This window comes from Ovis canadensis, chromosome 25, assembly GCF_042477335.2.
Source record: "Ovis canadensis isolate MfBH-ARS-UI-01 breed Bighorn chromosome 25, ARS-UI_OviCan_v2, whole genome shotgun sequence".
Lineage (NCBI taxonomy): Eukaryota > Metazoa > Chordata > Mammalia > Artiodactyla > Bovidae > Ovis > Ovis canadensis.
This window is the reverse complement of record NC_091269.1, coordinates 61,553,688-61,570,944: the sequence shown is the minus strand read 5'-3', so window position 1 is coordinate 61,570,944 and position 17,257 is coordinate 61,553,688. Positions and strand designations below refer to the sequence as shown.

General features: G+C 45.3%; 1 protein-coding gene across 4 annotated transcripts in view; it reads right to left on the bottom strand.

The window, feature by feature from the left end:
• The window catches only part of MARCHF8 (membrane associated ring-CH-type finger 8), a 110,763-nt gene that overhangs the window by 17,533 nt on the left and 75,973 nt on the right, over positions 1-17,257 (bottom strand). For all 4 annotated transcript variants that reach the window (XM_069572320.1, XM_069572322.1, XM_069572321.1 and 1 more), the window contains exon 3: positions 6,490-6,540. In XM_069572320.1, coding sequence (XP_069428421.1) covers positions 6,490-6,540 — 51 coding nt within the window. The remainder of the gene's footprint in view (positions 1-6,489; positions 6,541-17,257) is intronic.

Below are 17,257 nucleotides of genomic sequence, written 5' to 3'. Positions count from 1 at the left end.
ATGAAATCAGTAATCTCTTTAAGCACGTGCCCCCCCACCCCGACCCCAAATCTAAAAGAATATTCAGAGACCTGCCTGAAACCCCGTCGCCCCTCACGCTCTGCGACTCGGCGCTGGCCACCGCCTCGCACCTCACCCACTCCTGCCTCCCCTGGGGTGCTCCACACCCCACCCAGCACGACTGGCCCTTCCTCGGCTTCCTCCGCAGAAAAGGCTTCCCGCCCCTGTTATTCGCTATCTCTGTGCCCTGTTCACTTCTCCCCTGGCACCGTCAAGGTTTATAAGAAGGCGTCACTAGAACAACACGTTCACTCAGAAGTTGCTGCTATTGAGTTGTGCGTGGTGCCCTGCACACAGGGGCTGTTCAATGAGCATTTGTTGAATAAATAAAAGAAGGACACTCCGGGGCAACTGCATGTCTATTCATACGTCTAAAACAGAGGTTCTCAAACCAGCTGGTGTCAGGGTCACTTTACACACTACGAGAAAAAAAAGAAAAGCCAATGAGGGCCCCAAAGAGTGTGTGTTTACGTAGTTACATCAACCAAAGATTAGAAATTCCTAAAACACAAGACTACCAGCACACATTCTGTCAGTGGCAGGCAGGAGACACCGTCTTGCATGCCTCTCAGACTCTGGAAACTCCGCTGTACACGTGTGAGACAGCAGGAGCAACACGAGCAAACCATGTCTTCACATTGTTATGAAGGCAGTTTGAGCCTCTGGCCCCGTACTCTGCCAGGGGTCCAGAGCAAAGCCGAAAGCTGCTGGCCTACAGCTATGACCGAAGCCCAACTGTAACAAATCAGGAGGAAAAAAAGAAAACAGAGTCAGCCAATTTGTGAGAAAGGAGAGCCAAACAGCAAGACACTGAGCATGGAGCTTCATCAGGACCCAAAGTGAGGCTGCGTGGTGTTCAGGACACATAGCAAGCAGGCCGCCCCCGCCTGATGCCAGTCACCCTGCCAGTTCATTCTCCTCGTTTCTACTGAATGAAGTAAGTACACTGTCCTTGAGGCAGCTGCTCTCTTCAGCATAAACTGGGAAAGGCACATCTGCCTTATACTCAACCCACAGGCCTGAGCGAACTGTCTATCACTGGTTAGCTCTGTATTCAGAAACAGGGAGGAGAACTCGATCGTGACAATCAAATCAAGGTGTGTGGCCAGCGAGTCGCCACCCTAAGGCTGTGTCTACCCCTGACGTGTGACATTCTGCTACTCCTGATTCCTGTCTAATGGCAACATTAACAAGAAAGTACTCAAGAGCTCTAGGAGCTCTAGAGATCAGCTGGCCAAACAATAGAACAGCTATAATTTTAAGTGTTCATTACATACGTCCAATCTGCCTTCTCCCCAGGAATGTGTGATTAACCAGAGGCAGGCACATGATTCGTCAGATACTTGAATAAAATTAGGCAGAGCTCTAAAACACTCCGCTGGGTACCAGCCTTCGGAAACTGCTGGGGCTCAGTCACCTCACCTGGCTGCAGGGAGGAGGCGGCACGCGTGCTCCAGGCTCCGTGAGCAATGCCCAGCTTGCCGCTGCCATCTGCCTGTGGGAAGTGCTGCTAGCCGTGAACTTGTTCAAGCAACTGTGTCACCTGGACTAAATCCAGTTCCCAGAGTTGAATGAGAATGCTTCCCTCGGGGCAAGCTAATGCCCTGTCTGGGTGCTGCAGATAACTCTCCCAGAGAGGTGTCGGCAGAGGCTCGAGGAAGTACAGCTCCCACAGTGAACCTGGCCTAAGCTGATTCCTTGTATCCTAAACAATTTCATTTGGAAGCGTGAATTCTAGCCTCCTCAGGGAACCCCGAGCTTCCGCTAAGGGGTTTCTGGTCGAAGCACAGCGGCCTTCAGGGCTTCCCTGGGGGCTCAGCGGTAAAGACTCTGCCCCCCATGCAAAAGACGCACGTTCAGTCCCTGGGTGTGGAAGATCCCCTGGAGAAGGGAATGGCAACCCACTCCAGTATTCGTGGCTGGGAAACCCGTGGACAGAGGAGACTGGTGGGCTACAGTCTATGGGGTCACAAAGAGTCAGTCACGACTCAGCGATTAAACAATAACACACTAAGTTGCTTCAGTCGTGTCTGACTCTGTGTGACCCCAGGGACCGTAGCCCGCCAGGCTCCTCTGTCCATGGGATTCTCCAGGCAAGAATACTGCAGTGGGTTGCCATGCCCTCCTCCAGGGAACCTTTCTGACCCAGGGATCAAACCCGCTTCTGTCTCCCACACTGCCAGGTGGGTTCTTTACTACTAGCATCACCCGGGAAGCCTTAAACAGCAGTGGTCCTCACTGGAACAGCCCCAACCAACACGGCCCCAGGGTCTACAGGGGCCTGCAACCGGGTGGCCAGGAGGGCTACCACTCTGTGACTGAGGCTGCAGATGCCTTCCTTTTCTCTCTACCTGAAGCACTGGATTTCCCCGGGAGGCGAAAAACCAGTTTTCTGCTACAGTTTAACTCATCCTGGCCAGCTCCTTTCACCCTTTACGTCCTGCTGTAAGCATCCCCTCCTCAGCCGGACCTTCCCTGGGCAGCCCTTTCGACTCTGGTGCCTCATAACTTTGTACCTTAGCCCCTTTTCTCTCCCATTCATGATTCTCCCTAAAGGTATTTTATGGACGTCTGCTTACTCCTCTCTCCACTGTTTAGTTCAGCATTCAATGCATGATGTCTGGCACAGAGTTACGTGCAGACAAAATCTGAACTCATGTAATACTCCTAAACACTGCCCTGGGCCTCCTTGTGCACCTTACGGTGGAGGGTCCTTTATGCCAGGTAATGAGACAGCTTGCAGGTGGGGGGCAGTAATGGTACAACACCCCTGGACAGGGAGTCAGGTCACCTCACCCTTACACGGCAGGCCTCCCAGGAGCAACCTCTGTGACCACCCGAGTCCCCCTGAAGGCCACGTTAGTACCTGGCACATTCCCCCACCAGCTCGCGCTCCAAGTAACCCAGGAGTGACGGCCATCAGTCAGAGGCTGCCCATCACTCCGACAGCAGAGACCCACCTCATGCCCTGCCTTCTCTCCAACACAAAGCCTCCCAAATCCCACTGCCTGTCAGAGCTCTAATTCACAAAGGGCAGAATCAGCACCAGTGGCGGTTGACAGAACAGGAGTTTAGACGACGTAACGAAGAACATTTTGTGAGCTTGTTAACCAGAGTGTACGGCAGACTGCACGCGACGGACCGGCACGAGCGCCGGCCTGAAGCCCGGGGACAGGCCGCGGCGGCAGGGAACGCCTCTCGACAAAGACGAAATCCCAGGCGCCTGTCCATAGACTCACCTCCCCTTGTATCCTCTAGTCCAAGGGTAGGAAGCGTCTGCTTAAGTATGTCTGCTACACTGAAGACAAGAGTTTTACATGTCTTGGCCTAAAAGTAGCCTCAAATAACAGGCTTGTTTTATAAATGGAACAAGAAAGAACTGCATTCTCAAAAACAAGCTTCATAGCAACCCTGCCCTCTGTTCTTCAGCCCCATTTAACTTGCTCATCCCTAACATACTTAAGGAGGCTTTTGCAACAAAATTTCGTGCTGATAAGATCACTGGGAAGTTAGTTGTGTGCGCAAATAAGACTCCCCACTCCTGAAGTTTTCTTTTGATCCCAGTGAAGTTGCAGGAATTTCTGCTGTGGAAATCCAAGAAGCCCAAATCTCCTTTCTGGACTATGGAAAAAAGCTGTGGGCTTTCACAGTGCTTCATTAACTCTGAAGTAACACTGTAACTAAAAAACAGAGTGAAACTCGCTCAGTGGTGCCCGACTCTTTGCAACCCCATAGACTATACAGTCCATGGCATTCTCCAGGCTGGTACACTCGAGTGGGTAGCCTTTCCCTTCTCCAGGAGATATTCCCAACCCAGGAATCGAACCCAGGCCTCCCACACTGCAGGCGGCTTCTTTACCATCTGAGCCACAAGGGAAGCCCAAGAGCACTGGAGTGGTGGGTAGCCCATCCCTTCTCCAGCAGATCTTCCAGACCCAGGAATTGAACCGGGGTCTCCTGCATCGCAGGCGGATTCTTTAACCAACTGAGCTATCAGGGAAGCCACACCTCAATTAAAAAATACATTATTGTTAAAAAATGCTAAGTATCACCTGAGCTTTCGGCAAGTCGCAGTAGTAACATCAAAGATCACCAATCACAGATCACCATAACAAATACAATAATAGGAATGAAAAAGCTTGAAATATTTAGAGAATTACCAAACTGTGACATGGAGACAAGTGAGCAAATACTGTTGGAAAAATGCTGCTGATTTACTGCCTCGAAGCAAGGTTGCCACAAACCTTCAATTTATAAAAAATGCAACATTTTAAAAGTGTAATAAAGTGAAATAAATAAAACAAAGCCTGCCTGCAGTTCTTCAATCAGCAGTGAAATAATAATAAGACTGTCCTGATTCAATCAATCAAAGGTCTCCAGGGTTCACCCAAGCTTAGCAACAGTCACTCTATTTATTGACTCACTACACTGAGGACGCTGCCACATGGCTTCTGGCTAAGACTCACAACAAGCCTGAAGCTCGTATTATCATCCTAATTTTACTCATCAAAAAATTAAAGTTCAGAGGAGTGTCCTTACTCAAAGTCACATGGCTGGTAAACCTTTGTTCACCTTACCCTAAAACCCTTACCGAGTACCTGAGAAGGCCCACACCCCAGGTCTGTGCCAAGCCCATACAAAGCTCCTCTAGACACTGTTGGAGAGTTGTGTCTAGAGAAACATTTTGGACAGCTCCTTCAGAGAGTCACAGGTCAAAGCCGGCCATTGCACTCTGACAGCAACCATGCACCCCTGCGCATTCTACAGCTCCCGCATTCCTGGCGGAAGGCACAGCGGAGGAAAGGAAAGGAGGCTGGAACGGCAGACAGGATTCACTGAAAGGTGCTCATATAAGGCGCCTAAAGCCACCCCACTGATGTGGGGGAAGGCTTCCTGGGTGGCACAGTGGTAAAGAACCTGCTTGCCAACACAGGAGACATAATGAGATGGGAGTTCGATCCCTGGATCCGGAAGATCCCCTGGAGAATGAAATCGCTACCCACTCTGCCTGGAAAGTTTCACGGACAGAGGGGCCTGGCGGGCTACAGTCCATGGGGTCACAAAGAGTCGGACATGACTGAGCGACTTCACACACACACACAGGTCAGCAATGAACCAAGACGCACTCTGTAAATGCTGCTCAGGCACATTAAGCACTGTGGATTGTCTTCTTATGCAAACTCAGTGGCAGAAAGTCATGGTCAGATCACAAGCATGCCTGAGAGCAGACTGATTAATGTCTTCCAGGATTTCCTACATTCTACTTTTAATTCCAAAGTAGAATACAGAGTGATCCGAATAAAAGCCATTTAGCGTATAATGTGCCTGTTTTAAAGAAATTAAAGGCCCGAGGCAGCAGGCCGGGTTTTGCTGTTCTGTCCAGATCTGACAGAGACTTGGGGAGAAGGCCCACCTCTGCCAGGAACCGTCACAGACACATCTGCATGAACAAGGGGTGGGTCGGAGCCCGTGTCTGGGCTGAGAGATGAGCAGGGCATGTGAGCAGCTCACTGGCATGAGAGACACTGCCTGTAGGCTCTGCGGTCACCCCAAGCGTCTGATGTACTCCTGACAGACTGCCCAGCTGACCATCCCACAGGTGATCAGGTGCTGCTGGCTGGCTGATTCACCCTCCCTGCCCTCCTTTTCCTAGCCACGTTGCAGCTGGCAGTGGTCTTGTGATCCAGTTCTCACCAGTGAGATCTACGCAGAAGTCAGGCAACTGAGTGGGGCTTCTGGGAAAGCTTTTGCCTTCTGGCTGTAAAGGGTCACTCTCAGCTGACAGACCACACAGCTAGAGTGTCAGCTAAGGTCCAGCTCCCACCCCAAGACCATAAGGTGTCAAACAAGAGGATGACAGTGTGCCAAGGAAGACGGCACACAGGAAGCAGAAAGAGCCTGGGTCCCCGGCAACATCTGTGAGCAACAGCACATCAGCCACGAGCCGTCCGCCTCCAGACATCCCGTCATCAGCTCAGCTCAGTTCAGCCGCTCAGTCGCGTCCGACTCTTTGCGACCCCATGAATCGCAGCACGCCAGGTTCTTGTCATCAGAACCACGTAAATCCAAGACTATTTAAGTCAGGAGAACTGCTGTTTTGTTACTCTCAAATGCATTCCTAATTGAGGCGACAGATTCCCTGATAGCTCTCTGAGAACTCTTTTACCTGAAAGTAAATGATTTCTACTGGAAGAAATAGGGTTTTCTCCTATTACTCACTCCCCTCAAACACATGCTCAGAACTGCCTCACTAGAAAAATATGACTGTTATATACGTCACATATAACCTGGTTCCAGAGCAGATTAAAGCAATGTATTGAGATCTTTATGTCTTGAAAAGACTATAAAACACATGCCAGGTATAAATATGAAAGAAAAGAATATAAAAACCCCAAGCTATAAAAATAACATATTTCAGTGGCACCCTACCTTAGAAATGTTGCTTGAATGACTCATGGAATGTCCCAAAGTCTTCTCATTCTGCAAGAAAACCAAATAGGTTTACTTTACCTAAGGCATCAAGTTTTGACTAAAATGGGCAAACAAGTAACTGAACATAATAATCCTACTAACAAACTGTTCCCTCAATTAGAATTTGCTGTGCACCAACTACTGTGTACAGGGCCAGCTATTAGACACCGGAGAATTCGGCAAATATGAATAAGAGTCTTGTCCCTAAAGGAACTTATAGTAAGAAAAGGACAGGACTTTTGAGCTAACTGTAAAAATACGCGGGCAATACATATCTTAAGCAGCATTCAAGAGGAGGTTCAAAGGGGTTAAACTGTGTTTCCAGTTGTGTGTGACGCGGCCCCTGCGATGAGGAGCTGCTGTAAGGCGCGGAGAAAGGAGACAAGGCCAAAGCCCCAACAATGGCGGGAGCACCAGTCTCTGCAGGGGCCACAGCCCACGCCCCCGCCAGACCACTCCTCCTGGACGAGAGAGAACGGAGTCCTGCTAGTCCCCTCCCTCTCTCACTCCTCCGCCTTCAAGCTCCAGTCTTTCCATCACGTCCTTCCCCACCACATGGCTCTCAACCTCAAGTCTCATCTCCGCTTCCACTGCCAATGCCTTTACGTTCCTTCATTTCTGACCTGGAATTCTTCAATAACTTTCTTCCCGGTCTTTCTGCTTGTAAATTGACCTCCCTGATACATAATTGTTACAGACTGAACTGTTACCCCGCTCACAATAAACTGTGGAAAATTCTGAAAGAGATGGGAATACCAGACCACCTGACCTGCCTCTTGAGAAATCTGTATGCAGGTCAGGAAGCAACAGTTAGAACTGGACATGGAACAACAGACTGGTTCCAAACAGGAAAAGGAGTACGTCAAGGCTGTATACTGTCACCCTGCTTATTTAACTTGTACGCAGAGTACATCATGAGAAACGCTGGGCTGGAAGAAACACAAGCTGGAATCAAGACTGCCGGGAGAAATATCAATAACCTCAGATACGCAGATGACACCACCCTTATGGCAGAAAGTGAGGAGGAACTAAAAAGCCTCTTGATGAAGGCGAAAGAGGAGAGTGAAAACATTGGCTTAAAGCTCAACATTCAGAAAATGAAGATCATGGCATCCGGTCCCATCACTTCATGGGAAATAGATGGGGAAACAGTGAAAATGGTGTCAGACTTTATTTTTTGGGGCTTCAAAATCACTGCAGATGGTGATTGCAGCCATGAAATTAAAAGATGCTTACTCCTTGGAAGAAAAGTTATGACCAACCTAGATGGCATATTCAAAAGCAGAGACATTACTTTGCTGACTAAGGTCCGGCTAGTCAAGGCTATGGTTTTTCCTGTGGTCATGTATGGATGTGAGAGTTGGACTGTGAAGAAGGCTGAGTGCCGAAGAATTGATGCTTTTGACCTGTGGTGTTGGAGAAGACTCTTGAGAGTCCCTTGGACTGCAAGGAGATCCAACCAGTCCATTCTGAAGGAGATCAGCCCTGGGATTTCTTTGGAAGGAATGATGCTAAAGCTGCAACTCCAGTACTCTAGCCACCTCATGCGAAGAGTTGACTCACTGGAAAAGACTCTGATGCTGGGAGGGATTGGGGGCAGGAGGAGAAGGGGACGACAGAGGATGAGATGGCTGGATGGCATCACGGACTCGATGGATGTGAGTTTGTGTAAACTCTGGGAGTTGGTGATGGACAGGGAGGCCTGGCGTGCTGTGATTCATGGGGTCGCAAAGAGTCGGACACAACTGAGTGACTGAATTGAACTGAACTCACCTCCAATTATGTTGATGCCCTAACTCTAAATACCAAGAATGTGACTACATTTGGAGATGGAAGTCTTTAAAGAAGAAACTACTAAAATGAGGCCATCAGGGCGGGCCCTAAAGCAGTGTGTCCTTATAAGAGCAAATTAGGACACAGATATACGAACACAGAAGACACAGGGAGAAGACGGCCATTTATCTACACATTCAGGAAAGAGGTCCACAAGAACCTAACCTGCTGACACCTTGATCTTGGACTTAAAACTTCCAGAACAATAAAATAAATTCCTGTTGTTTTAACCATCCAGTCTACGGTACTTCATTATGATATCCCTAGCAAATGAATACAGCAATATTCCACACTATGAAACTGTAAAAAAAAAAGAACAGAGAGAGAATGTTCCAAATGTAAATATAATTTTTAAAAATAATACAGTAACTTTCCCTGCATCCACTCAGGCTTGCTCTAAATCAAATGAGTAAAAAAAAAAAAAAAAAAAAAAACCTACTGAAAATGGAAGAGACGATCTTATGTGTATTTTTAAGATTATCTATTCTCCATTCAGTTCACATGCCAGGCAATAACCATGGCAAAGACCACAAAATATTGAGATGGAGACAGAATTCTTTTATCAGAATGAAGTACAAAGGAGTGGGTGGATCATATAAAAACTCCTTTGAGGAAGAGTTGATTCCATTCCACTAAGGTTCTCCTCCAAGAAAGCTGGCCACCAAGAAAATTCTGATTTTCCCCTTCCCGTCAACCCATCAAGTCACAGGTCGCTTTGACTTTCGTACACTTTGCTTCTGTGCACTTGGTATCACTAAAATGATTATGAAGAAACGTTTCACGACCTCCCACGTAGCCTGCCACTCAGCACATGTTTTGCCAGTATTGTCTTGTCTTTACAGCAATGTGTTTGTGTAATTTTGAGAATAATTTTATTATATTCTCCCTTACTTTATAAATCTGAGTACAAACAGAAATTCATATCTCCTAACTGTAGTACAATATGACAATGTTATTAAGTGTTTAGTTTCATGGACTGTTTCTTGGGCTTAAGCGCATCACTTAGCTAGCTATAAAGGAAAAGAATAAAATTATAAGGAATGTTCAAGGTGTTGGCAGTATATCACCAATCTCTATTTCTGTGGAAAATGAGAGTCCACAGGCAAGGTAAATCTATAAGCAGCGAAGTTTCATTCATGAGTCAAGAACGCCCTGGGGACAAACACAGGACACTGCTGCAAATCCAACCTAAAGGCTCATCTGCTGGCGACTCACTACTAAGTTTTAATTTAGTCAACTACATTAGAACAAAGATGCCATATACTTTGCACTATTTGTACAGAAAACCAATTATAACCACTATCAAATTACCTGCTACCTTACAAGAAACAGCCAGTTTAACACCATCTGGAAATCTACAGAGAAGTTCCAAGCAGCAATAATTCATGTCCTAGACCTTCAAAAGACGCTTACTCCTTGGAAGAAAAGCTATGACCAACCTAGATAGCATATTCAAAAGGAGAGACATTACTTTGCCAACTAAGGTCCATCTAGTCAAGGCTATGGTTTTTCCTGTGGTTATGTATGGATGTGAGAGTTGGACTGTGAAGGAGGCTGAGCGCCGAAGAATTGATGCTTTTGAACTGTGGTGTTGGAGAAGACTCTTGAGAGTCCCTTGGACTGCAAGGAGATCCAACCAGTCCATTCTGAAGGAGATCAGCCCTGGGATTTCTTTGGAAGGAATGATGCTAAAGCTGCAACTCCAGTACTTTGGCCACCTCATGCGAAGAGTTGACTTATTGGAAAAGACTCTGATGCTGGGAGGGATTGGGGGCAGGAGGAGAAGGGGATGACGGAGGATGAGATGGCTGGATGGCATCACGGACTCGATGGACATGAGTCTGAGTGAACTCTAGGAGTTGGTGATGGACAGGGAGGCCTGGCGTGCTGCGATTCATGGGGTTGCAAAGAGTCGGACAAGACTGAGCGACTGAACTGAACTGAACTGAGACCTTTCCAACATTCATTATTCCATAGAGAACGGTGCTGAGTGGGGAGAGCCTAGCTGTTAAGCTAGGTAACATTATAAATCATGATTGAGATCTAAAAGTTGCTCTTTACCTTGTGAACTTGAGAAATAAGCTTAATGATGTAAACTTTATCCTGTTTTCCTTGTTAGAACAATTCAGTATTCTGTAGGGTGAAAACAAATAACTAGCCCCAGAGCCCCGGAAGATACAGATGTTTTAAAGCCTCAATATTTGGCATTGCTTCTCTACTATTTGGTAGGAAATTAACCATTCAGTTCCAATAGACCGTAGTTTTTTCAAAACATTGCTCCGTTTATTTGGACCAACTGAAAGGAAGCAAGTCCCCGGATTCACTCCAATCAGTCTCTCATCCCTTCCGTCTTTATTTGCTCTGCGACTGCCGCCTACAAACTGAGCCAGGCACCGGGCGCTGACAAGCCAGTCCACGTCCGAGGCTGCGCCGGGTCCGCGGGGCCGCTGCAGCGCCTCGAGACGGCGTCCCGAGGGCGCGCAGCTGGGGGAGAGGAGAGAAGGAGACCAGGAGCACAGGCGCCGGCGGCGGCAGAGCTGGCCAGGCCATCCCCGCGCAGCCGACGGGCTTCTAATGAGAAGAAGGGAAGCTTGCCAACATCAGTACCAGGACCGGGCATGAGGAATAAGAGAGCGCGCTTCGCTGCAGCTCAGGCTGGAACTAAGCGTCAGCGCCCAAGCGGTAAACCCGGGCAAACCCTCCACCCCGGCTCCAGCACATCCCGCCACTGCCCCGCGGGCACCGCCATCTTCACAGAGGAGAGCCTCACTGCCTGCTCCCTCCGCAGAGAAGCGCGGGGATGCCAGGCCACACACCTCCCCAGCTGGCTCTCACCCCTGCCTCTCTCCGTGGGCTCTTTTTCTCTACATTCAACAAGAGAACGCCTCAGAACACAGTTCCCCTTCTCATCCGTTGCCTCTTTCAGACCAGTCCTTCCGAAACCTGCTACATCTGAATTACCTAGGGATCTTGCTGAAATGCAGACTGGTAGGTCTGAGGACAGCTGAGATCCTGTGTTTCTAATGAGCTCCCAGGCGACTCCCATGCTGCTGGCCCCCAGGCCACATTTTTTTTTTTCCAAGTATTTTTTTTTAATCTCCAATTTTCTTTTTTTATTTTCTTTTTTTAATTTTTATTTTTACTTTATTTTACTTTACAATACTGTATTGGTTTTGCCATACATTGACATGAATCCACCACGGGTGTACATGCGTTCCCAAACATGAATCCCCCTCCCACCTCCCTCCCTATAACATCTCTCTGGGTCATCCCCGTGCACCAGCCCCAAGCATCCTGTATCCTGCATTGGACATAGACTGGCGATTCGTTTCTTACATGATAGTATACATGTTTCAATGCGATTCTCCCAAATCATCCCACCCTCTCCCTCTCCCTCAGAGTCCAAAAGTCCGTTCTACACATCTGTGTTTCTTTTGCTGGGTCATCGTTACAGGGTCATCGTTACAGGGTCATCGTTACCATCTTTCTAAATCCCATATATATGTGTCAGTATACTGTATTGGTGTTTTTCTTTCTGGCTTACTTCACTCTGTATAATGGGCTCCAGTTTCATCCATCTCATTAGAACTGATTCAAATGTATTCTTTTTAATGGCTGAGTAATACTCCACTGTGTATATGTACCACAGCTTTAGATGCAAGTCTGATTGTTAATCCGGGGCCAGAATAACCCATATAGGCTCTGACTCATGTTTTAGAAAAGTGAATCATGACTCCTGACAATGTGAATTTCTCTTTAAAAGATGGCAGTGAGCTCATAACTGAGTTAATACAAATAAATCAGTCAGGAAACAAATCGATAAACAGGTTTGAGAAAAACAGTTTGAGGGTATAAGAAAGCAAAGTTCTGTTAATGTTAAGAAGTTACCAAATCACAAAGATAAAGACAATCTCTGTTGAAAAATAGGGGACATTTCCCAATTTAATCGGTTCTGTCAATGATTTTGCAAGTCTGTGTGTGACTCCAGTAAAATGGCCCTGGGGGCGGAGCCTAGATGCAGAGCCTCCTGAGACCAAACACACCACGAAGAGGCCAAGAATCAAGGAGGAGACACTGCAGTGGGCCGGCTCAGCAAGCCGTGGGGAATCTGCACCAAAGAGTCAGACGACAGAGTCTCCCTCAGACCCTGACCACAACCAGTTACGTCATTAAACACACCCCCCCCCCAACTTATGTGTGAAAGACACTGGTGACTAACCAAAATCCACCATCTCCAGCAGAACTCCAACAATGTTCTGAGCAGCAACAGAAGCAAAAGTCCTCACGTCCTCACACAATTTTGATTAAGGGTGAATATGTAAGATAGTTCTAAAGACATCACCCCTGATGTTTTCTGGGAGCACAGTTTCCTTTCCTGATGCAGCTGCTATTCCATTCTCTGGCATTCCTCCTGCCCTCCTCCACCCTGGAGGGGCACAGCATCTGCCATGTATACCCCATGGCATATGCCAGGGGGTATAGCAGTACCTTTAGTCTCAGGACTCCTTAACAACATAAAATATTACTGAGAACTCTAAAACCCTTTTGTTTATGTGGATTATACCTATGGACATTTACTATATTCAAAATTAAAATGGACAATTTAAAAGATGAGACAGTGCACTAAGTCATGTCCAACTCTTGTGACCCCATGGACTGTAGCCCGCCAAATTCCTCTGTCCGTGGAATTCTCTAGGCAAGAATACTGGAGTGGGTTGCCATTTCCTTCTCCAGGGGATCTTCCCGACCCAGGAATCGAACCCAGGTCTCCAGCACTGCAGGCAGATTCTTTACCGACTGGGGTTGGTGGGGGGGTGGCGGGGTGGCGGTGTAAGAACAAGAAAGCAAATAGAACAGGGTGGACAAAGAGTGGGCCGACTGAGATTGACGGGGGCTCTACCTGGATCCGTCCTGCCATGGCCCCCGCCCCTCGCAGGCTCCCAACAATCACAGGGGTTTCAGGAATGCACCACACAGGACTGATCAGTGAAAGGACGCACCACACAGAACTGATTTGTTAAATATCACCCCTCCCTTACCCTCTGCCCCCAGCATACTCCCTAGAGTACTACAGGCAGGGAAGACCTAAACCACTGGGAGGAATCCCTAACACTTTTCCAGAGCAGAATTCGGCCAAGTCCAAAAAGGGTCCTTCTTTTAAGGGTTTTGGGAAACTAGACACTGCACTTTTATCAGTATCGGCGACGTTTGTTTGGAGCAAATTCAGCTCCAGGAGCTGCACGGTTGATTGCCGGAGGGGTTAAATAGGTATCTCTTAATTCATTTAGAATTAACAATAATAAACCCGGTTAAATAACATTTCTACGAAAACCAACTATTTTTTCCAAAGTCAGCAGAGTAGCATGTTTTCACACTTTTATAAACCTTGTTATTGTCTAATTAATAGAAGACAGCTGCGTTCTCAAAGCTACTTATGCATTCAGTCTCCTCTGACACATTGTTTTGATTGAAGTAAAGACTATTTGGCTTTACACAGTTATGAAGTTAGAAAAGGAGTACGTATTTTAGTAACCATGAAACAACTATGGATATTACTTTGTACTACACAAAAACTCAGTAATTACCTGGGACTCAGACTCTGATACTAATGAATTTTTAATACTCTAGTAAAATCAACTGCTCCATCTTTCTTTGAAACAATATCTTAACCATGCATGACTTTGTAACATCACACACTGGCCATTTAGAAATTACTGGCTCACTGAATTATGCAAATCTCCAAGATTAACACATTGTATTATGCAATATCAAAAAAAACCCACACTCATTAATATGACCATCAACTGTATCAGAAGAATCTTTAATTATCGAAAAGCTACTAAGCTCACTGTGGTGGATAATGTTTATCATCACTTTTAAAATGAGTTGCCATTGCTTTTCAAGTACCCATGCTCTGATTTTTCTTTTAAATGTTCAAATCTCCTGAAAACTTCTGGGTTTTGTCCACACCAAATCAACCCTTAAATGTAAAATAAAACACAACAGAAGTCTCACTCCTAACCCTGAGACTTCCCAAGGGGCCTGAGAAATGACAAAGATGTATCTTTTTTTGTATCCCTATCCTATGAAGGGAGAGACACTGAGACTCGGTTTACCTGATTTGTTACTACTGACGAAATGTGTAAGAAGTTATGAGTGAAAAGAGATTCGTGAGCAAGATATATTCACGCTCTATACAATATTGTTGTCATCAGACATAATTTCTGTTTTTCAACGTTAACTTGGTCACTTGAATCTAGCATCATCTAGGGCATGGTTCTCAGTCAGGGATTCCCAACACTTACTATGGAGCTTCATTAATATGCAGAAAGTTTAGGACCTGTTCCAGGCTTACTGAATCTCTGTACTTGACAGTCCTGATAAATCTGTGTTGTACTCATGGTATGTTTATGTCTAAGGATTATAATGTCTCAAGATTTTTTCTCTGCAAAGTTTATGCTCACTCATTCTTATAAACCAGATATACTGTTCACTGCATTCTTTGAACACAGAGTTAATTATGTTTATAATTATTTCTCCAAAATTGGGGGGTTGACTTAATTATCATGCTTTGCATGTGAGAGAAATAACCAGATTTCCCTGCCAGTTACATTTTTCTTAAATTCTCTGATCAAATATTTCATTTCTAAAATGATCACGAACAGAGTAAGCAGGGCCATCTAAGTCTCTGCCATCTACAGACACTTCCTATTATTTCAGTCTGATGTCTCCCCGAAGCCCCTAGCAATCAGCTACAGGCTACATGGCTGTGCCAGAGGCTCACTGAAAAGGACTCTGCCAGGTACTTTTCAGCACAGCCTTCGGACAGCATCGTTTAAACAACCCTGAGACCACACCAGTGGACCAGGTCATGATTTCCAGAATGCGTATCAAGAGTCAATGGAATAAGAATTAATCAAATAAGGTTAAATGAATTGCGGGAATATTGTTAGTTTTGTTTCAGGCTTTCTTGATATTGTCTAAATGTTCTATTTTCTAAATATATTAAGGAAGCCTTTTCTCTTTTCTTTAACTCACAATTCAATAGACTCTGCTTTCATAAACTGAAACAAAATAAACCCTGTCAATGATCTTATTCTTCCTGTCTGGAGCCCTCCAGAATTCAGAAACTTTTACTGCATATTCTTATTTTCATAAAAATAAAGTTATCTGCATAAGTTTCAATAAGAATCTGTCCTCTTACCAGGACATAATTGGAAACACTGAGTTTGCAACCAAGCTCACATTTAAGGATGGTATTCATTCAATCAGATATGATGAGGCACATTTCAGGAACTTAGGTTGCATTCTCGGACCCATGAATGCAAAGCCTTTTGGGAAGACTGGCTTACAGGGTTTCCAGCCTTACAGATAAGGACAGAAAGCCACTTCCTGGCAGGCCCAGAATACTTGAAATATTTATGAAATATCAAGAAATTAGAAATTTTTATAGGTACTGTAGGTGAAATTGGATAGCAAGTTCTTGGCTTGGCCACCTAAAGTTAGGACCACAATTAATGAAGCTTTAAAAAATCCAATTTGATATTCCTTAGGAAAACTTACAGAAAAGCAAACTTAAGAAGGACTGTAAGAGAAATTATCACTTTTATTGTGCCTATATATATATACACACACATATATATATAAAATCATTAGGCCAAATATAATAGTATCTTAATTTTGATCAACAGTAATTCTTCTATGAGATTTTATTTTTTTTTAATTTTTTTATTTTTTTATTTAGTTAGAAGGAAAAACTGTTGAGTTTCAGTCAAAAACTGTTGAGCTGTGTGCAATTCTTTCTGCACTGCAGACACTCGACAGATGTCCTCGGAGAGTGACTTTGACTTCCACCCCTCACCCCCATGGAAAAACCAGCTTTATCTCCATTTGAAATTATCTCAATATTTCCTTTACATAAATTGATGCTCTTTTGACTCTTCCTTTGAACTGGCTCAGCATCAACTTAGTTCTTTCATATCACATGAATAAAATAAATTCTTAATATGTGTTCATGAAAATCATGATTTTACCCTTTCCTGAAATATTTTTTCTGCTTTTTAGCTCATCTTATCTGTTTCATTCTTTTCGTGTGTGGTGAAACACATAGAAAAGTCATCATTCCAACCTTTCTAAAGCACACGATTCAGTGAGATTTAGTACACCTGCAATGCGCAGCAACCATCTTCACTCTCTGGTTCTAAAACATTTTCATTCCCCTAAAATGAAACCCCCTCCTCTCTTTCAATCCCCTCCATAACAATCATTTACCGCTTTCTCTCTCCGTATTTTACATAAACGGAGTCAGGCAAAAAATAATGTGGCCTTTTGTGTCTGGTTTCTTTCACTGAATACAATGCTGTCAAACCTCGCTGACGCTGCAGTATGTACCAATACTTTATCCTTTTTGTGGCTATATAACATTCTATTGTTTGGATTTGCCACATTTTGCTTATCCCTTTGCAAAGAGAAAGAGATCCTTCTCTGTCTCTATACACATAGTGTTTTGTTAAGGCAGCCCAAGCAGACTAACGCAATTGGTAAAAAGGATTTGGAAAAAATTATGCAACAATCTCTACCTGAAAAATAGAAGCAAAACCTAGGCAGTTTTAAGGAATAACAAAAACAGCACAAAATATCATTTTACCAAAAAATTCAAACTTAAAATCTAGGGCACATTTAGTCATCACAATTTTAACTCAGAAAAAGTATGGTGAAAACCTACAATTTCTAAAGCTGTGTCTCAACAAATGGGCTAATGCAACAAGAAGGCAGTGGCGCCCACTCCAGCGCTCTTGCCTGGAGAATCCCAGGGACGGAGGAGCCTGGGGGGCTGCAGTCCATGGGGTCGCGAAGAGTCGGGCATGACTGAGCGCCTTCACTTTGACTTTTC